At 45.8% G+C, this 22,506-nt stretch overlaps 1 protein-coding gene and 1 long non-coding RNA gene across 6 annotated transcripts; one reads left to right on the top strand and one right to left on the bottom strand.

The window, feature by feature from the left end:
• Positions 1–1,517: 1,517 nt before the first annotated feature.
• Positions 1,518–5,126, bottom strand: LOC123431413 (beta-galactosidase 1-like). Its single transcript, XM_045115212.1, has 11 exons — positions 4,962–5,126; positions 4,591–4,866; positions 4,412–4,504; positions 4,131–4,283; positions 3,928–4,016; positions 3,658–3,763; positions 3,448–3,535; positions 3,197–3,318; positions 2,737–3,095; positions 2,557–2,645; positions 1,518–2,461 (listed from the first exon to the last, which is right to left on the bottom strand). Exons 1-11 carry the CDS (start codon positions 5,124–5,126, stop codon positions 1,518–1,520), a joined length of 2,484 nt encoding a protein of 827 aa, XP_044971147.1.
• A 2,246-nt stretch (positions 5,127–7,372) lies between these two features.
• Positions 7,373–14,391, top strand: LOC123431477. Of its 5 annotated transcripts, none has more exons than XR_006623289.1 (5): positions 7,373–7,626; positions 8,181–9,665; positions 11,733–11,843; positions 12,358–12,491; positions 14,037–14,391. It is a non-coding gene; the product is annotated as an uncharacterized LOC123431477 (long non-coding RNA). The 5 variants fall into 5 exon arrangements; XR_006623186.1 differs by lacking the exon at positions 7,373–7,626 and having other exon boundaries at positions 7,971–9,462; positions 9,555–9,665; XR_006623135.1 differs by lacking the exon at positions 7,373–7,626 and having other exon boundaries at positions 7,971–9,462; positions 9,552–9,665.
• Positions 14,392–22,506: the final 8,115 nt, after the last annotated feature.

The raw sequence follows: 22,506 nt of genomic DNA, 5'->3' as shown, positions 1-22,506 counted from the left end.
AAGTATAGAATAATAGTACATTTTTTAAGGCAAACTCGCGAACTTGTTACTGCGTCAGTGTTTACAGGGGCGAACAGAAGATCTTCAACATGGCCTAACCAAGTATTACGACCAACTCCCAGAGTAAGTGAATGTTACAGCGTCATGTGTAACTGCTCCGTACTGCACCACACTGCCGGTTTAGCCCCCCCCCCCCCGAGTGTAACTCTTATTGTCAACTATGTGTGAGAAGAATATGAGGGTGTTACGTGCTGATGAATGACACAAGAGGCCTGCGTTATCGCATGCATAAGAATGATATTGTAGATGGTCCATAGGCATATAGTACCATAATTAACACAAGAGCCCTGCATTATCACATGCATCAGAATGATACGGTACATGGAATTCGTCCAGGTGTAGCAAAAGTTTAGTACATGTAGCTAGCATCGCAGATGTGGGATCTAAAATTCTATATGCTCCTGGTCCGGACTTTAATTGAATAACATTTGTGATAGTTACAGAACCTTATTGTTTCAAACTATGTGATGAGTACATATGAAACTTGGAAAATCACCGCAACAAATTCTTCATGTGCCTGTGTCTCCGACGGAAAATCTTCCCCATAACAAAACGAGCTGCCACAATCACCCCAACAAATTCTAGATTGAACCTTGATCCATCAAAAATCACATGAACTGAACCATGCATTTGTTCTAGGCTAATTAGCCCCCTAACACATATCCTGCAGAATAATTAACCTGTTCCTCACGGTAGCTAACACTTAGAGCACTAACAATCGCATGTGAAGACCACATTTGATCATCAATTTAAAATGTTTTCCCCGAAATGTCATATAACTTATTTAAAGAACTTTACCACATAAGTGATACGTTATTTACATAATGTTTGTGATGGTTATAGTAGAACACTTGCTCGCACACTTGAGAGGGCCACTGTGCGAGTTAATCAGAAAATATATGTAATAGAATGAAATAATACTTTTTTGTTAAGCAATGGAAAATCGTATTATTTAGATTTACAAGAAGTTTAAACAAACCTTTTTATTATCAACAGAATGAGACATGAGAAAGAACATTAAAAATAAATAAGTGTATTTGTTTGTGCCAAATGAATGGAACATTATGTAGAAAAAGTTAATTTTTTTAAACTATACGTGGATGCTGTTAAATATTTAATTTAATTAAAGGTGCAAAATTTATTTTCCCACGTTGTTACTTGTGATTCAAATAAGCAAACCCATATGTATATAAGAAATAGAAATTACCAACGCATATGTATTGTCTGCCTGTTTCTTCAACCGAAAATCTTCACCCTATAGCAAACTGATCGAGGAGGCGAAAAATTCTTGGTTTAACCTCGATGATCTCCATCGAAAATCACATGAAGCGAACCATGTAATTGTTCTGGGCTAATTACTTAGCCCCCTAACACATATGCCTAGCTCCTGATTGAGGTTAGCTAACACTAAGCCTAAACGACACTAACTATAATTTATTCCTTGGTTCATGTGGGGATCAGCAGGTTGCCTGCACGGTGAGCACGCCGGAGTCACACCCGGACCCGGCGCGGAAGTCCTCCGTGTGCCGCACCGTGCACGACTCCTTGCCGACGCACGCTGCCGTGAACGCCGCCAGCGCCGCCTTGGACTCGCAGCCGCCCTGGTACGCGCCGCACTTGCCGCGCGTGACGCCGAGGCTGGCCACGTCCACGCTGGAGATGGTCCTGCCATGGCTGCACGCCAGCGCCACCTCGTCGCCGACCTCGGCGGCCTCCGCGCACGCCGCCCCGACAGCGACGGTGTGGAAGCTCACCCTCGTCGGGTCGCCGCCGGCCTCCTCGAACAGCACCATCGTGTTGGGCTCGCCGGCCTTGAGGAACGACCGTGGCACATGGTAGAACCTCTGGGACGGCTCGTTGCAGCCAGTGAGGCACTTCTGCCCGTCGCCATCCGCCATGAATGTGCCGCGGTAGTCGCACCGCCGGCAGCCGTCCATGTCCGCGGCGACGTATGACGGCCAGTAGCGGCCCAGGTTGTTGCCGTTGACCCACACCACGCCCTTGCCGAGCCCCAGCAGGTCCGCCACCACGGGCTCCTCACCGGTGGGGGCCTCAAAGGTCGCCTTGTACCAGGTGAAGGGGCGGTGCACCGGGATGGTGCCGCCTCTCCATTGGCTGCGGTCCTTGGCCTTGTCGAGGTGGGTCTCCCTGTACTCGCCGGCGAGGCCGGCCTTGTAGGACCAGGAGCTGTTGGAGAGGTCGTAGGCGGTGGTGTTGGTGACGGTGTCGACGAGCTTCACCGGCCCTCCCACGATGCCGGCGGGCATCATCTCGAACAGAGCACCATAGTTCTTGAGCCCGATGGTGGCGCTGAGGAGGGAGATGTAGTTCTTGCCAGAGTGGAGCTTCACCGGTGTCTCCATTTGGAAGACGAATCCGCCATTAGGAGCGTAGTGCCTCCCTGCATGCCAATTAATCAAATCAATTAACATTAGCTTGATCAAGTTCATTAATCCATCAGTGTGCAAACCACTCAGAGTATATTGGGACGCTCACCAACAAGCTTGCCATTGACGAAAGCGTAGAGCTCATGGCCAGTCGTGTTCACGTGCAACTTGTAGTTCGATTCCCCCTTGTGCTCCAAGCTGCACATTTTGATCATCACCAGAGATTAATTTATATTTCAATCTTATGCAACAGTGTAGTTCTGTATTAAGCATCAAGATGTTTGATTACCTTGTCCTGTACCATAGGTAGTCGCTCTGGTCGCCCGACGTCGCGATCTGCTCGAGCAGCTCGTTCTTCCTGAAGTTACCCTTCTCGTCCGTCATGAAAGGATGGAGGTTCTCGGGCATCCACGACCAAGCAAGGCCATCCGTCACGGTTTCCACCCCCGGCCTCTTCACCATCACCGACGTCTGTGTCTTGATCTTGGCGCTGTTGTACGCGACGGTCTTGCAGTCCGGCAGGATGCTCACGGACCATGCGGGCACGACATGGGTTGCGCCGTCGTCGAGGGTCACATTGACCTCCTTGTCGTCGAACTTGTTGCTGATGAAGCAGGCAGAGGAGTTGTCCAGCGTGTACTTGGTAACCTAGTGTAGATATTGATGAACCAAATGGATCAATTTTGTTGTGAACACCATTAAAAACAGTGCTAGGATTTTTGTATTGTATGTGAATGCATGTTAGTTACCATGACGTTGGTGTTGCCCATGGTGGTGTCCTTGTAGTCCCCATGGAGTAGGATCTTCTCCATGGACTTGAGGACATTGTGGAGGTCCTTGAGGTGCCCGTATTTTGGCTGCCTGATGTTACCTGAAAACAAAAACATAAAAGGATAATGAATATGATTTGCATATTGACACTAATTATTAATTTACAAGATGCAAATAAGCTTGGGACGAATATATGAATTGAAGGAACAACAAGAGATGGTTCACGTACCGTACTCATCGAGAGGGGCATCGTAGTCATAGCTGGTTGTGATGTATGGGCCACCCGACGTGCGGCCAAAGTTGGTGCCACCATGGTACTGATCACATATAAATTGACGATCAACATGTCAAATGATGTAAAATTCAGTTCATGCCAGCCTGCTAGAGGATGGAAATTAATGTAGAAGAGAAAAGTATAGATTAGTTATAAATCAATCACCATGTAGTAGTTCTGGAGCGATCCTCGCGTCTGGAAGAACATGGCAACAGAGAAGGCGATGTCTTCGGCGGACCGGTGGAAATCAGGCTTGTCCCAGGCTTTGAACCTAATTATATATCGTGGATAAAATGTAAGAGCAATCTGAACTTCATTCAACATATAGTAGAACGTGCTAACCAATTTCGCGCATATGCATGTAGGTTCCATAAGAAAAAAAGAAGGAAAATTAATATATAAAGGTTGATCCAGGTATATATATATGTAGGGTACCAGCCAGTCCAGTTCTCAGTCCAGATCTTGGGGATGTCGGTCCTCTTGGGGAACCAGTCGTGGCAGTAGAAGCCGTTGCAGGTGTTGATCTAGTAATTAAGAAGACTTAGCATTGAGTTTTTTTTGTTTTACACTTGGGAAGAAAGAAGAATAATAATTGGTAGAGACAAAAATAGGAAAGATGAAAATGTGCATGCGCTGACCACGTTGGGTGGGACGTCTTGGTCCTGCTGGCACATGATCCACGGCACGCCTACGTTCTGCTTGTTGGCCATGGCGGCGCACCAGTGGATGTACTCAGACGCCGACTCGTCGTTGTTGAGCTTGTCCATGACGTTCCCGTACTCGTTCTCGATCTATATATGTAAATTGTTCACATATATATATGTTATATTCACTGATCCACTCTTTTGTCGACGACAAGTAGCTAGGAATGCAAGCTAGATAAGTTTCACATAATTAATATTAGTTAGTTACTACGTACCTGAGAGAGGATGATGGGGCCTCCCTGTCCGGCGAACATCTTGGCCTCCTTGAGCTTGTCGACGATGAGGGTCGTGAAGGTCTCCATCTCTTGCTGCAAGCATCAATAACTTGGTCGTATTTTGACCTCCAAGGAAAACCATTATATTGTTGGGAAGGATCTGCTAGCAGTGTGGGTACCTCGAAGGGGTTGTTGTGCATGCGGAACTGCATGCCGGAGATGTCGCGCAGCCATGCCGGCAGGCCGCCGTAGTTCCACTCGCCGCAGATGTAGGGGCCGATGCGGAGGATGGCGTACATGCCGGCGTCCTGGACCTCCTTGAAGAAGCGCACGATGTCGTAGCTGCCCTCGAAGTTGTACTGCCGGCGGCGAGGCTCGTGGCCGTTCCAGAAGACGTACGTCTCGATGGCGTCCAGCCCGCCCTCCTTGGCCTTCCTGATCAGATCCGGCCACATCTGCAGGCAAGCAACGATCGAGACTTACAATTCATTCATGGAAACTAAGACGAGACGATGGTGTATTCATCTGCTGCTCCGTGTGCAATGCATACCTCTGGCGTGCTCCTGGGGTAGTGGATGGAGCCGGAGATGAGGAGGCGGCGCTCGCCATCGATGACCATCGACCGGCCGTCGTACCCGACCTCAGTGCCGCTGGCGACGGCCGCGGCCGCCGCGAGGAGGAGGAGCGCAAGTGGTTGCCACGACACGCGCTCCATGGCGAGAAGCTGCTAGCTAGGGAGAAGAAAGGATGCACGCACGCACCGCCGGCCGTGTGTATTTATTGGGGAAAGAAAGATATATTGGCGTGGATTAGTAGGATAAGCAAAGAGCCACGCACGCACTCATGCGTGCAGCTAACAAACTGCGTTAGAGCCATGGATTAGTAGGATAAGCACGCGTGTGTATATGGAAGTGCATATTCACATGGACTCTTGTTTTAAATCAGATGGTCTATTCGTTTTATCTATTCTTTGATTAGGAAGGGAGAGAGTCGCGATGAGAGAGCACATGCATCTGTGAAAGTATGATTTGATCGAACTGTCTCTTTCATTGATGATCCATGAGGATTAAATACACAGGGAATTAACCGTCGCCACGAACGGATGCGTCCGCTCGTGGGGGTCGTGAAAAAACCGTCGCGTCGGTTGGCTAGCAACCCGCACGAAGCGGTTCTGTACAAGGGAGGATTATTCCCTAATTATTATAATTAGTTTAAAATAAATCCTAACACCCCCTAATCCTCGCTTGTCCTTGAGACCCATCATCTTTGAAATGTTCTCCTCCAAAACCCTGTGGAAAAAATTGAGAAGAAAACATACAATATGCCATGAAAAACTCCTTCTAAAACCCAGTGGGAAAATAAAGAGAAAATGACATATATCGTCCATGCTTGCATTGATATTGCCTCATTAAAAACCTTTCGTGAGAAACCATGTGGAAAAACTCCCTGTGGTAGAAATTCTGTAAGAAAGGTACAAGGACACGGAAGCTTCCTGTGGTAGGCCATTCAACCTAAAGCATTGTTTGAAATTGCATCAACATAGCCAAAAGTGAAAGTTGATTGAGAAATAATCCCAACCGAAGAGCTTCTTGCAAGCCTATGATCACTCCTAGCTTGCGTGCCCTACAAATACATCCACAAATGTGTTGATTAATTCATAATTCCTTTAATTTTGTATTGATAAGTTTCGAAAAAAATCAATTTCGTGAATTAGACTACGTACTCTGCCCATCGAAAGGCGTTGTCCAAGGCTTGGAGAGAGCCTCCAACGTATGGAGTCGGAGGGTTATCTCCAGTGGCAATCCACCATCCCACCGGGATCCTTACTGCATTGAGCCCGTTTACCGCCATGAAGCATGGAATCAACAAAGTTGAACTAAGCACATGCTCTATAAAACCCAGATTGAGGGAGTACTACCTATGTTACTCCCACTATGGGTAGTATCAAGGAGAGGTACTTCCTCCTTCTTGGTGTATAGGTCATCTTAGGTTGTGCATCGCGGCCAAGACGAAGAGAAAAAAAAGAAAAAAAAATGTTAATTTTTCTAATTAATACCATTGCATGCAATGAATTGATCGCTGCTGTTGTGGACACTGTGCCTTTTATAGGGACAAAATAATAGCAACAAAAGGAGAGGTAGACATGAAGAAAAAACTTATACCAACAAAGTTGATGGTCAAATTTATAGGGACTAGTCGGGTGTCCACCATCAGACGAGGGAGGAACACGGGACGAGGTAGACATGAAGAAAAAACTTATACCAACAAAGTTGAACGTCTTCTTAGTTTCGTAGTCCCTTCGTTTGGAATGGATGTATCTAGGTTTATTTTAGTTGTAGATACATTTATTTTTATTACTTTTACGACAAGTAATTCCAGACGAAGGGAGTATATTTGTATTGAACATGTTTATTAGGTTTTACATTTAGATTTATATATAATAGGTGAAGGAAGTTTAGGCTAGAATCGTTAAACGGGATATACAGAGAGCAATGAGCATGATCCACGTGACGTGAAGTGTATGTCGTTGGATTCGAAAAAATGAATGGACCAAATGGAAGGAGGGGATCGATCCATGAGAGCTCAACGCTGACCAATCAGAAGCATTCGTCGATGACGAAAACCTTCTATGGCTCGCGCGCTCTTGTTGGTCCGCGCCAGAAGGAAAATTCGTTTCGAACCGGCGCGTACAGGCCCGCCAAGACCACATGAAATTTTTCATGGTTTTGAACTATTGCAGCGGGCAGGCCCATCGGTGCCAATTAAAAATGATTTTTAAGATAACCAAACACCAACCAGTAGAGACGATAGGCCCTCCTTCCCGATTCCCAACCAACCCCGCCCCCAACCCCAACCCCAACCCCATCTCATCCCCATCCCCATCCCATCCCCATCCCCATCCAGCCACCAATGACCACCTCCCTCTCCGACAACCGGCGAGCTCCACACTCCCAGACTCGTCGGCGACCTTCCGGCCTCCGCCTTCTACGCCACCCTTCTCTCCCTACACCCCAGATCGAATCCAGCAGCTCAGGACGAAACCCTAGCTCGATGCCATGGCCACACCAGCAGCAGTCCCTCCCTCCCTAGCCCGCGGCCATGGCGACCTAGCAGGCAAGAGGAACCTGAACCCTATCACCGGCCATGGCGAGCGTGGAAGGCACCATGGGAGAGGAGGCATGTGCTGCTGCTCAAGACCCTAAACCAGAAAGGAAGTAATAAGCTGCTCCGACCCATCTCATCCTCTCAGATTTCCTCAGATTTGGTACAAGAAAATGATCCAGCTCATTAGAGTAGTATTTTTCTGCGACGTTGCCTATTTTGTTGTTGAACTGGCCCTATTATTCTGTCAAATGAGTCTTTTTGTTTTTCCTTCTTTGAAATGAAGCATATTGCTTTCGAGTGCTAGACATCACGGAGCTGTTCTATTCTTTTGAATGACTTGTAAGAAGGAGCCAACCATTTGCCAGCTCTATTATAGTTGTTCAAAACGAAAAAAAAACAGGTTCTTGCCTACCTGAAAGATCTTTACAAAAAAATGATTTGTTATTCGCATGATCTCATCTGGTTTGGCGCCTCCCTACAATCTCACTAGAGTACGACTACTATTTTTCTCTGAAGTTGCCTATTTTGTGTATAGTGCTAGACATTATGAGCTGCTCTATTCTATTTTGTGTACATCTAGTTTGCCTCTATCAGTATTCTTTTTAAGAAGGCCGCGCATGTCTCTCCAAAATCTTCAACTTTCGGTCTCGTAATATTTCTGTAGGCTCTTCCTCACCTCACCTTTTCTCTCTCCCTGATCGAGCACCTTCGCCATGGGAGAGGAAGGTTGTTTCATCCGCCTGCTGTACTGCTGCTCTAGGGGACATGCACCTGCTTGTTGTGCTGCTGCTCTGTACGCCATGGACATCCCTCCTCTGGTTCTCCTCGCTCGTCAAGGTAGTAAGCTGCTCTAACCCATCTTCCCCTCTCAAATTCGGTACAAGAAAATGATTTTTGTAACTGGACATCAAAAGCAGAACCGGTGTGTGTTGTTGGTCAAGCAAGAAGAAAGAAAAAAGGCATCCGTTGCCTGCAAAACAAATCTGTGTGTGTGCTGCTCTCCTCCTCCTCTGTTTTTGCTTGTGTCAATTTGCTCCAACAGCTTGCGCGCGTGTGTGCATCCATTGGGAGAGAGAGAGGCTCTTGCCAACACCTCTACAATCTCACCGGAGTTCTATTTTTCTGTGATGTTGCCTATTTTGTTGTTGAAATTGACCGTATCCCTGTGTCAAATGGATATTTTTTCCTCCATTGAAATGAAGCATATTGCTTTTGAGTGCTCACATTGACATTACTGTGGAATAAAATGTTCATTATATGCTCTTCTGTTGAATAACGTGTAAAACAGGTCCAGCCATTTGCCAAGTCTATTATATTTGTTCTAAAAGAAAAGAAAAAAAAAACAGGTTCTTGCCTATCTATAGTATATGTGTTTTCAAAAAAGCTGTATCTTTTTCTTCGAGAGAGATGCACTTCTGTATCAACATTCTTTTTAAAAAGTGACACATGTCTATCCAAAATTTTGAACTTCATGGCCTCGTATAATTTCTTGAGTTGGTGAAAGTAATTGCCGGATACTGAGAGTAACCACAACAGATAAATATGTCATCAAACCACCATGTTCTACCCCATTTTGGAGGAACAAGATTAAAGTCATACCAGCAGAATTAACTACATGAAAGGTCCATCCTTTTCAGGAAAAACCCACCGTGCAGCCCTACGAGCAAGTTCATGAGCAGAAGGATTGAGCTCAATCAATAAATTTGAATACTGGCTAGGCACACATCCACACGGAAACCAGTACTAGATCGAACAGTATTGACCATGGGTTCAGGTTGACAATGGTCATAAACCTCTCATCACTTTGGTATGTTGATTGACCTCTTTTTTGCACTGCATGTGCAGGTGCTAAACATTGGTACGTGTTGGTGGGGCTCGACAAGCTCACCCAGGGAGGGCACCCCCAAGCTGAACTCCATGGAGCCCCGCTCCAGCGTCTAGGACAGGTCTTTGTTACTGGATCCATTACTAGGACATGATTTCTTCTTTTCCTTCTCCATTTGAGATCAACATTCGTTATGTCCTTCTTGTGCAGCAGCAGCAGGATTCCATCGGTACACGAGATGACAAGGGGTTCATCGAGGTGTGTGGTGGTAGGCTCTTTCGTTGGACCCGCTGCCTGTTCGGCATCGGCTCCATAACAGTCATGGTTAGCTCCTCTCCTTCCCCTGCTCCCCTCTGGTTGCGCTCGGGTAGAACAAATACCTGCTTCATTTATATGATAGATGATAATATATGGAACATGTACGTATGGCTTCTTCAGTCTGAATTCGTGTATTTGACTCCTGCTTATATGTAAGAGCATCTATAGCAGACCTCGTATAAAGCCGATCCGCAAAAGTCGTTTGCAGTTCGCGGAAAAACCCTTTTGTGGACCGGCGTGTGCGGCAAAATATCCTTTTATGAGGGTCCATTTTACGGGGTCTGCTGGGCCGCCGCCCACGCTGGCCTGCGAAATCTATTATTTCCATTGCATTTTCAGGCATGAAAACACATTTAGTTGCTTCTTTATTTTCTTCAAAGGCATTGGATACATCATAATTCACCAAATTATTGCTAAAACAGCAAGACCAAAAAAAACAAGAACCACAATTAGACATTTTAGAAGATATCCAACTTCCATAACTGCTCCCACTAGTTGGATCAACATCTTCTCCATGCATTCATTGTTGATCCAGGGGTTCTTCATCTTGCATTCTTCATTCTTCGGCTTTGATTCTAAACAATTAGACGTTGATTCACCTCTAATATCTATTCTAATTGCACATGCAGCTGCATCGTTAGGTTCAATTATACTAAGGAGTGCACGAACATCTATTAAGTTTCTTTCTATCAATAGATCGATGTATTCTTCTTTCCAATACCAAAATTAGCATCTACCTTCCTACACAGATGAACACCTCAATAAGCTACCATAATTTAACCAAATAAGTTGACAAAGCAGAAGAGGAAGAAGGGCATACCCCGTCGTTTCTGCATTTGAAGAATACCCATCCGAGGTGCTGCCGTGTGTTGGATGTGAGCCGCAACACTGTTTCTAGGCAGTCATCGCACTCTATGAGTGGCATCGGCAAGCCGAGCCCAAGCGATGGCCGGAAGAGTCCTTGCCGGCAAACCGACGCCAGCAACTAGAGGATGGAACCAGTACCTGCATGCGGCGCTCGCGCTTTGCCGAGGCTGTGCGGGGTGCTCCCGACCAATCCATGGCTTTGGTTCAGCCAACGGTGGCTGGAAAAGCCAATCTGGTGGTCGCGACAAAACAACCACCGATTTGTAGCTTTCCGGTAAGCCGAGGCACGAGGGCGTGGTGGAGGCCGATCTTGGGACTGCGGCGGCCCACCGTCATGATCCGGACGGCTGGTACGGCCGGAATCGAAGGCGGCACCCGGCGGCGGTAGGTGGGGGAAAAGCGCGGGTGAAATGTCCCACCAACTAACCGCTTAGATATATACAGGGCACCGACGGGGTGGGCGGAAGAACCTGCATTTTCGCGGGTTAGGGTGGGCATTTTGTCGCGCCCCGCAAAAAAAAATTACGGGCCGGACGCGGTAGTGGGGTCTGGTCTAGCAGCATTTTCCGCCTTGACCTGTATTTTGGCGGTTATTTTGCGGGTTCGGCCCTTTTAGGGGGTCTGCTAGAGATACTCTAATAGTACTATGGTGACCATAGGTTGCCATGAGCCCATGACATGGTCATCTATCAAGACCTAAAATATTTGAGAGGTCAACCTGGAAGACTGAATTTGTGCATGTAGCAGCACTCTCCAGTCTCGCGAGCATCAAGTTAATTTTGCAAGTACGATTCCTCGTGCAATTCTGGCTAGACTTGGATCACCTGAAACGAAAAATTACTTGAAGAAATAAATAACGGTCTGCATACATCCGAGTAATCAACTAGTTAATTGTTTGTCGGGTCAACATGTGAGAAATAATTCCAAGGCATGTGGAGGACTTTGTTTCCATTTTTCAGTTAGCCGCATGGTTGATCTGGTTCATTTGCAGTAGTACACATACAAGTTGTCAAAACTAGCGCCTTTCCTGCTCCACTGCCAGTGATAGCAGCAGTAGTCTCACTTTAGATTGTTGGACGTGTGACACTAGCTGTACCCATGCTTGTGACGTTCAATACTTTAAATTTCAGTATCGGCCATTTCCTATTTTCGGATTGTTATCATAATACTTTGACATGGAAATAATGTTTTTTTTTCAATTTACAGAACCAACTAGCCTGTCCTTCCATTTGTGGTATTGATGGCCATGGACCACGGTTCTAGTAGTCGGCAAAGCACGTATCTACTAACTGCTCCTATCCAGGATGCGTGCAAAAGGTGTCACATCATCGCGTTCCTATTCTCATCCCCCCGGCAAAACATCATTGTACACAATGTTGATGCAACAATTGCAACTTGCAAGCTCTATACTAGTTTCAATGGAACCTGGGACTAGCATAGGCCCTGGGACTAGCCGGGGTCCAAACATATATTTTATATTCAAATACAGTTGGAGTGAATCATCATGTCTGTGTTGCTGGGTTAGTGTAGAATATAGCCCATTCTTTCTAAATTAGAGACTTGGTGGCTGGAGTAGGCACTATGTAAACTGGGCATCCTATCATTATTCGGATTCAGGAAAAACAGTATAGCTCAACATGTGAATATATGTCCAGTTCTTTTTGGTTTTCATGTAAATGGTGATAATTTGGAATATATCAAACCATAGCCTGTCCTTACACGATTACACACTTCCCATGTCCATTAGCCTGCTCATGTTTGTTACTACTTCCTAATATATATACATGTTGGTCTTTGTCAGTGTCATGAATTAAATTGTTACATTGTCAAGGTTCCCCTGGAGGTTGGGGCACACCGTGGATGGCTTAAACCCGCCCTTCTTCAGTTACATTCTAGATTGTGGTGCTGATCTCAGTCAGGAAAAGGAAGAGAACATTATTGTTCTTCATCTGTCCGTGAAGAAAGGTACTAGCAACTGCTACTACAACCTAGTACAAGAACTTCCTTTTATCACACTTGCTGCTGCTTTTTACTAGAATTGTCACATATGAGTTGCCATTTGTTATTTTCGTTTTGTTTTGGGGGCCTGCTATATTATAAATACCAAGTTATACCTGAGTTTTTGTCAAAGTATTACTTGAAAGTACAAATGAATTTTGAATGAGTGGAAAACTTAGTAGTAGGCTCATTTTATTAGTTTTCTTCAGTACGATCATGCCTTGTTTTCGTATCATTTTGTTTATGTTGGCAGAATTATTGCACATAATTATAGTTCACATATGATGTTGCATTCGGAAATCGATTTGAACTCATTGAGATGCTCAAGGAGTCACAAACACTCGTCTTGCAATGCAAGCACTTGTGCTGATGACCATCCATCCTTGGTACATTTAATTACATGGCAATTTCTAGGATTCTGGGTTGCGCTGATGGTCTCTAATGCAAGCACTTGTGCTTCTCGTGGTGATTATGGTAAAATAATTAGTGGATTTAGCCCTCAATTTTAGTCCTATGAGTTTTTGTCTTTTGCCGGGTATTGTGTTGCATGCGCTGGAGTGTTTCCCTTGTCGACGTGCTGGGTAATGTGTGTGCTGGTTGCAGTTGGTCCTTGGTTGATCTCCATGCCAGTGGTTGGAATGTTTTGGCTGTGTGATATGTGTGATGGTTTACCAGGCTTTGTTATAAAGAAGCCCCTTATGGCATGTCCTCTAAAACACTATAACTCTGATTCGTCTACTAGTGATGACATGGTTGTTTGATTCCTAGGGTTGTTATCAAATTCTGGCATGTTCTGTCCTATGTACCCTAACAGTGCATTCCTGATATCAATCGTTCCTATGATCATGTACAGTTCATTTGGTCATTTTCACTGTTGCTTGATCATCTATTGTTGCTCGATTGTCTAAATCTTCTTGATTTGGAAAGCTAGACATGCTATTTCCTAACTGCTAGCTCCATAACAGAACATGTATTTCTTTTCACTCATTCATGACTCTCATTTTAATGGGTTTTGTCAATGAAACAATGCAAGATAGGAGTGGGATCACTGAATTGTTTTACATAGATTAGATGACCGGCCGATTGCTATTTTGTTGTGTGCATGTTTACTGGACACATACATTACACTTTTTTTAGCTTGCTCATTATAGACTGGACATTGGTCATGTGGAAGGACTAGCAGACGGATGGCTGCTTGCCCATCCTAGCAAACATGGTGAGCTTCCCCCCTCCTCCACATCTGCATAGCACGCACAGTTTGTATGTTTTGGTTTTCTCGCGTGATTTGAGAACAAAGGCGCAAGCATGGTTCAAAGTAGACTACTCTCCTCTGCTGGTATGGTCACTCGGTTCTGAACTTTAAATTGTATATAATCTTAAAGTGGAGTAATCCCCTGTATCAAATCTGACTTCACCATGATTTGAGTGGAATAATAAGAAGAATATGCATAGCTTCTTGTTGTTAGTTTGTTTGGCATAAAAATTAACATGCGGTGACAATTCTTTTGTTAGTTTTGCATAGATGAAGTGCTGCTAGCTCTGAAAGGCAATAGAAGATGATCCTCCGCATTTATTCAAGCCTAGCTTTGGTGGCCGGGTCAGTGCGGGAGGAGAAAGGTTTCCGGACTCAAGGAAGAGGCGTCGTGAAAAGAAACTAGGTTGTAATCCACAAGGCGGGACATGGGACCTGGATGGAGTTGCCCTTGGCAATGGATGGTTTGTTGGTGTGTGTAATAGGCTGGCTGTTGTGTTACGCCTTTGTGTATGGTGGCCGGCTATAGTTAAGAGCTGGTGGATGGCAGAGTTGTTGTAGCGGCACACAATACATTGCTTTCCCTCTTATGTGAAATACAAAATGGTTGTCCTAGTTCCCTTCCATTTTCTTTCAACCCGTTATGCTGCCAAAATTTCGAGAAAAGTTCTGTCCGACTTGTTAAAATTTTGTCCTTGTTTGTAGCAAAACTAAAACTTGAGGGTAGTTTCTGCAAAAAAATTATCCTTGTTTCTAACAAAACTAAAACTTGATGGTGCTCGCTGCAAAACTTCATGCACATGGCAAAATTGTTGCGATTCATCTTGAGGACGGGCAAATCACCTAGTGAGACCTTGTTGATATCAGACAGTGGGATGTTTCTTATGTCATCACTTTCTTCGACGGATTGCCTCGGATTATTCTAACAAGTGGTATTATGAGCTAGGTTATGAGGCAGTTTTTGTTGATCCAGAGGTGAAGATATCATAGAAGAATCAGTCGTCGGCGATATCGGAAGAGACGGCGTGGCGTCACTATCGCGTGGAACGACGCCGAGTTGAAATATACTCGGAGTCGGCGAGATGAGGACGTGGCCTGCAGCAATGCAGCCGGCCATTATAAGTCTGACTTGACGCGTCGAAGTACATCTTATTTAGATGCTTCTTCACATCAGCCTGTAGCTATAGGCGTTGTGATAAGATAGATATCATGGTGCAATCAAATGAGGAGATGAAGCAGGTGTTGGCCGAGAAGAAAGCACAGGAGAAGCAAGAAAGTGGCCCTTACTCAAGGAAGAGGGGTTGTGCAAGGCCGCCATTGAGGAGAGGAAAGCCCTTACCGAGGAGAACAAGGCTTTGTCCAAGCTTCTTGTAGAGGAGAACAAGATCATGATAATGAATCACAATAAAATGGACGACATCACCAAAGAATGACATGATATGGCAAGAAAAGAAATCTTGAAGAGAAGAAAGATGGCTGCAAGGTGTGATGACTTCAGCGCCGGTGGGGGAATGGGTGGCGGAAATGGAGAGTGATGATGTTGACGATGATGGTCACGGAGATGATAATGGCTTTTGCGTGAGGTTCTTTTGCGGTTATGGAGAGAAACGAGAACCAAGACGGTGGTGAAGATGGTGGTTGCTTTTGCATGATGTTTTTTAGTGTCTTGATAAAAAAAACAATGGTTTAATTTGAGCGAAAATTGTGTTTGGTTGTTCAAATTTGCTACAAATCAATGGAATTGATGCCAAATTGTAAGTTTGAATTCTTGAGATTTGCGGGTTGGCAAGGGCCATGGCAGAACAAAACCCGCCCATGGAACTATAGAACAGAATATTCGTGAATATTCTGTTTTACAGTTCCACGATGCGGGTTATGTTTTGCCGCAACCCTCGCCAGTCGTAAACGCGCGATATAGGTCCGTAATATAAGGGTCTGCTAGAGCTGCTCTAAGAGTAGCAAACGGTAAACATCCTTCCTCTCCTTTTTCTTATCTAAAAAATTGGTGACGTTCACTTATTCGTCGCTTTTTCGTCAAACCCCCTTCCTACGTGCATAGCGATCGCAGGGTTTTTCAAGGAAACTATCGACGGGACAGCCTTGCCCCTCTATCAAGACCGGATTATCTTTGTCTAGTTGGAACCATCCCTCGCATGAGCCTTCATATTGTATGGTGACGCTGCATGCAACAAGATCCTAACACGCATGGTTTTCTATCCTGGTCGACCTGTACAATACTGTATGGTACACGCACAAAACAAAAATGTAGCTTTGAAAAGGTACACTCACGATGCTCACAAACATAATTTATAAATACTCACATAAATTTCTATTGTTTTCATATTTCAATCAATGTCAAAGACATTTCGGACATGTCCAAATGTTTTAAATGTCAAAGCCATAGTCTTTCGTAAATATTCACACAAAATTGTTGGGCAATTGCGGGTGGCTTCCATCGTAAAATTCCTAAAATATCTCATCAATCACAAAGCATGTGTTCCACCGTGACCATCTACACCTGCAGGAGGCGTGCTTCGAGCTCCCTCTCGGTCCGCCTTCAAAAACCCAATGTATCACCAAAATCAAGGTAAAGTATTTGGTAGATTTTTCCCGCTAAATAGGCCCTTAGGATTGTCGCAAATCAAGAATACCATTTAAAATGAAGGAAAACTTAGCCGCCTTTGTACGCCCCTAGTAGCCACCCAGCGCCAGCAGTGAGCCTGCACATTGCCAGAAATACATAGGAATCACCATCGATTTCCACCGGCCAACTGCAGAGATCCATGTGGACGCACGTTATAGGGCTGCTGCACTTGCACGTTGAGAGCGGCATGTCGCCGGTTAACCTACATCCTAGTTGTAACTCGATCGCCAGTATTGTTGCCAACTCTGTGTCAGAAGAATATGAGGGTGTAACTCGATCGCCAGTATTGTTGCCAACTCTGTGTCAGAAGAATATGCTGCCAAAATTTCGAGAAAAGTTCTGTCCGACTTGTTAAAATTTTGTCCTTGTTTGTAGCAAAACTAAAACTTGAGGGTAGTTTCTGCAAAAAAATTATCCTTGTTTCTAACAAAACTAAAACTTGATGGTGCTCGCTGCAAAACTTCATGCACATGGCAAAATTGTTGCTATTCATCTTGAGGACGGGCAAATCACCTAGTGAGACCTTGTTGATATCAGAGAGTGGGATGTTTCTTATGTCATCACTTTCTTCGACGGATTGCCTCGGATTATTCTAACAAGTGGTATTATGAGCTAGGTTATGAGGCAGTTTTTGTTGATCCAGAGGTGAAGATATCATAGAAGAATCAGTCGTCGGCGATATCGGAAGAGACGGCGTGGCGTCACTATCGCGTGGAACGACTTCGAGTTGAAATATACTCGGAGTCGGCGAGATGAGGACGTGGCCTGCAGCAATGCAGCCGGCCATTATAAGTCTGACTTGACGCGTCGAAGTACATCTTATTTAGATGCTTCTTCACATCAGCCTGTAGCTATAGGCGTTGTGGTAGGCAGGGAAGTAAAGAGATCAGACAAAATAAATCAAATTTTTGCCAGTATACACATGTCTCAGAGTACTCCACCTAGCCGGCCTGCTCGTCCATTTTAACTGGGCACAATCAAGTGGCAAAGTTCAGAGTTTCAGAAAAGAGACGACAATTCCAAATTTCAGAATTGACCACCCAAATCCCTTTGTTGAAAAGAAATCGACGTGACAATATAGACATTTACTAAGGGTTATATAACTCTCCTATACCATCTAAAATGAAGGAATACTCAGCCCCCTTTGTTCACCCCAGGTAGCCACCCAGCGACAGTGGTGAGCCAGGCACGTTGCCGGAATATACAGTGGAACAGTCTACCGACCACCACACGGCTCGGCAACATAGAATCTTGTGGTGCACTTGCACTTGCACTTGACTCAACTTACTATATTAAGTGAAGCGGCATGTCGCCGGTTAAGCTCCCCCCTCCCCACCCCACCCCCGAGTCTTATATGTCGCCGGCAGGCAGCATGTTGACTCAACTCTCAAAAAAATTACATGTCAACTCTGTGTGAGAAGAATATGAGGTTGTTACATCGTGTTACGTACTGATGAATGACACAAGAGCCCTGCATTATCACATGCATAAGAATGATATTGTATATGGTCCAATGACATATAGCAACAGTTTAGTACCTTGCACCGCAGATGTGGGGTCATGTGTAACTGCTCCGTGCTGCACCACTCTCCTTTGTCGAATAATGTCAGTTTTGAGTGAATAAAATCCACCCTTTGTCGAAAATAAATTGGCGTGACAATATAGACATTTACTAAGGGTTGACTCTCCATCTAAAATGTAGGAATACTTGGCCGCCTTTGTTCGCCCGTAGTCACCCAACACGAGTGGTGAGCCGGGCACGTTGCCGGAATATATACACTAGTAGAAAAAGGGCCTTTGTCCCGATTCATAAGGACCTTTTGTACCGGTTTCGGAACCGGGACAAAAAGGTCGTTACTAATGCCCTTTGCCTTTAGTCCCGGTTCTTACACGAACCGGGACAGATGGGCCTCCACGTGGCCGCTGGGGCCAAGCCAGGCAGGGGGGCCTTTAGTCCCGGTTGATGACACCAACCGGGACCAAAAGGCTGTTGGAAATATGCCCTAGAGGCAATAATAAAATGGTTATTATCATATTTCCTTGTTCATGATAATTGTCTATTGTTCATGCTACAATTGTATTAACAGGAAACAGTAATACATGTGTGAATAAATAGATCACAATGTGTCCCTAGCAAGCCTCTAGTTGGCTAGCTCGTTAGTCAATAGATGATCATGGTTTCCTGATCATGGGCATTAGATGTCATTGATAACGGGATCACATCATTGGAGAATGATGTGATGGACAAGACCCAATCCTAAGCATAGCACTAGATCGTATTGTTCGTATGCTAAAGCTTTTCTAATGTCAAGTATCTTTTCCTTCGACCGTGAGATTGTGCAACTCCCGGATATCGTAGGAGTGCTTTGGGTGTATCAAACGTCACAACGTAACTGGGTGACTATAAAGGTGCACTACGGGTACCTCCGAAAGTGTGTGTTGGGTTGGTAAGAATCGAGATCGGGATTTGTCACTCCGTGTGACGGAGAGGTATCTCTGGGCCCACTCGGTAGAACATCATCATGAGCTCAATGTGACTAAGGAGTTAGTCACACGATGACGTGCTACGGAACAAGTAAAGAGACTTACGGGTAACGAGATTGAACAAGGTATTGGTATACCGACGATCGAATCTTGGGCAAGTTCTATACCGACAGACAAAGGGAATTGTATACGGGATTGATTGAATCCTTGACATCGTGGTTCATCCGATGAGATCATCGTGGATCAAGTGGGAGCCACCATGGGTATCCAGACCCCGCTGATGGTTATTGGCCAGAGAGGTGTCTCGGTCATGTCCGCCTATCTCCCGAACCCGTAGGGTCTACACACTTAAGGTTCGATGACGCTAGGGTTATAGGGAATTGTTATACGAGGTTACCGAAAGTTGTTCGGAGTCCCGGATGAGATCCCGGACGTCATGAGGAGCTCCAGAATGGTCCGGAGGTAAAGATTGATATATAGGACGGATGGTTTCGGATACCGGAAGTGTTTCGGGCATCACCGGTAACGTACCGGGACCACCGGGACCACCGAAGGGGGGCAACAATCCCGGGAGGTAAGATGGGCCAAGTGGGGGTGGGAACCAGCCCCTAGGTGGGCTGGTGTGCCTCCCCACTCAGCCCAATGCGCAGGGGAGAGAAAAGGGGGGGCAAACCCTAAGCCAGGTGGGCCTAAGGCCCATCAGGTGGTGCGCCACCCCCTCCTCCCCCTCTGGCCGCCGCACCTCCCATCTGGGGGGCTGCCGCACCACCTAGGGTGGGAACCCTAGGGGTGGCACCCCCTCTCCCCGCCCCCTATATATAGTGGGCACTTTTGGCCATTGGAGATTAGACTTTTGCCTCTCCCTCGGTGCAGCCCTGCCCTTCTTCCTCCTCCTCTGTGCCAGTGCTTGGCGAAGCCCTGCTGGGAGACCTCGTCTCTCCATCGACACCACGCCGTCATGCTGCTGGAGTTCTTACCCAACCTCTGTTGGAATTATGCCCTAGAGGCAATAATAAATATAGTTATTATTATAATTCCTGTATCAAGATAATCGTTTATTATCCATGCTATAATTGTATTGAATGAAGATTCATTTGCATGTGTGGATACATAGACAAAACACCGTCCCTAGCAAGCCTCTAGTTGGCTAGCCAGTTGATCAAAGATAGTCAGTGTCTTCTGATTATGAACAAGGTGTTGTTGCTTGATAACTGGATCACGTCATTAGGAGAATCACGTGATGGACTAGACCCAAACTAATAGACGTAGCATGTTGATCGTGTCATTTTGTTGCTACTGTTTTCTGCGTGTCAAGTATTTATTCCTATGACCATGAGAACATATAACTCACTGACACCGGAGGAATGCTTTGTGTGTATCAAACGTCGCGACGTAACTGGGTGACTATAAAGATGCTCTACAGGTGTCTCCGAAGGTGTTAGTTGAGTTATTATGGATCAAGACTGGGATTTGTCACTCCGTGTGACGGAGAGGTATCTCGGGGCCCACTCGGTAATACAACATCACACACAAGCCTTGCAAGCAATGTGACTTAGTGTAAGTTGCGGGATCTTGTATTACGGAACGAGTAAAGAGACTTGCCGGTAAATGAGATTAAAATAGGTATACGGATACTGACGATCGAATCTCGGGCAAGTAACATACCGAAGGACAAAGGGAATGACATACGGGATTATATGAATCCTTGGCACTGAGGTTCAAACGATAAGATCTTCGTAGAATATGTAGGATCCAATATGGGCATCCAGGTCCCGCTATTGGATATTGACCGAAGAGTCTCTCGGGTCATGTCTACATAGTTCTCGAACCCGCAGGGTCTGCACACTTAAGGTTCGACGTTGTTTTATGCGTATTTGAGTTATATGGTTGGTTACCGAATGTTGTTCGGAGTCCCGGATGAGATCACGGACGTCACGAGGGTTTCCGAAATGATCCGGAAATGAAGATTGATATATAGGATGACCTCATTTGATTACCGGAAGGTTTTCGGAGTTACCGGGAATGTACCGGGAATGACGAATGGGTTCCGGGAGTTCACCGGGGGGGGGGGGGGGGGCAACCCACCCCGTGGAAGCCCATAGGCCATAAGGGTGGCGCACCAGCCCTTAGTGGGCTGGTGGGACAGCCCAAAAGGGCCCTATGCGCCATACAAAGGAAAATCAAAAGAGAAAGAAAAAAAAACAAGGCAAGGTCCCCTCCCTCCCACCTATATATACGGAGGTATTGGGGCTGATTTGAGAGGACTTTTCCACGGCAGCCCGACCACATACCTCCACGGTTTTTCCTCTAGATCGCGTTTCTGCGGAGCTCGGGCGGAGCCCTGCTGAGACAAGGTCATCACCAACCTTCGGAGCGCCGTCACGCTGCCGGAGAACTCTTCTACCTCTCCGTCTCTCTTGCTGGATCAAGAAGGCTGAGATCATCGTCGAGCTGTACGTGTGCTGAACACGGAGGTGCCGTCCGTTCGGTACTAGATCGTGGGACTGATCGCGGGATTGTTCGCGGGGCGGATCGAGGGACGTGAGGACGTTCCACTACATCAACCGCGTTCTCTAACGCTTCTGCTGTACGGTCTTCAAGGGTACGTAGATCACTCATCCCCTCTCGTAGATGGACATCACCATGATAGGTCTTCGTGCGCGTAGGAAAATTTTTGTTTCCCATGCGACGTTCCCCAACAGTGGCATTCATGAGCTAGGTTCATGCGTAGATGTCTTCTCGAGTAGAACACAAAAGTTTTTGTGGGCGGTGATGTGCGTTTTGCTGCCCTCCTTAGTCTTTTCTTGATTCCGCGGTATTGTTGGATTGAAGCGGCTTGGACCGACATTACTCGTACGCTTACGAGAGACTAGTTTCATCGTTACGAGTAACCCCGTTGCTCAAAGATGACTGGCAAGTGTCGGTTTCTCCAACTTTAGTTGAATCGGATTTGACCGAGGAGGTCCTTGGATGAGGTTAAATAGCAACTCATGGCCAACGATGCTTGTGATGTGATATGCTTGTTTTTGCAGGGTATGCTTGTGATGTGATATGCTTGTTTTTGCAGGGTATGCTTGTGATGTGATATGGCCAACGATGTGATGTGATATATTGGATGTATGAGATGATCATGTTGTAATAGAAAATATCGACTTGCACGTCGATGGTACGGCAACCGGCAGGAGCCATAGGGTTGTCTTTATACTAACATTTGTGCTTGCAGATGCGTTTACTATTTTGCTAGGATGTAGCTTTAGTAGTAATAGCATGAGTAGCACGACAACCCCGATGGCAACACGTTGATGGAGATCATGGTGTGGCGCCGGTGACAAGAAGATCGTGCCGGTACTTTGGTGATGGAGATCAAGAAGCACGTGATGATGGCCATATCATGTCACTTATGAATTGCATGTATAATCCTTTTATGCACCTTATTTTGCTAAGAACGACGGTAGCATTATGAGGTGATCTCTCACTAAAATTTCAAGACGAAATTGTGTTCTCCCCGACTGTGCACCGTTGCTACAGTTCGTCGTTTCGAGACACCACGTGATGATCGGGTGTGATAGACTCAACGTTCACATACAACGGGTGCAAAACAG

The sequence above is a fragment of the Hordeum vulgare genome, chromosome 1H (genome assembly GCF_904849725.1).
Source record: "Hordeum vulgare subsp. vulgare chromosome 1H, MorexV3_pseudomolecules_assembly, whole genome shotgun sequence".
NCBI lineage: Eukaryota > Viridiplantae > Streptophyta > Magnoliopsida > Poales > Poaceae > Hordeum > Hordeum vulgare.
This window is presented reverse-complemented; position numbering and strand designations above follow the sequence as displayed.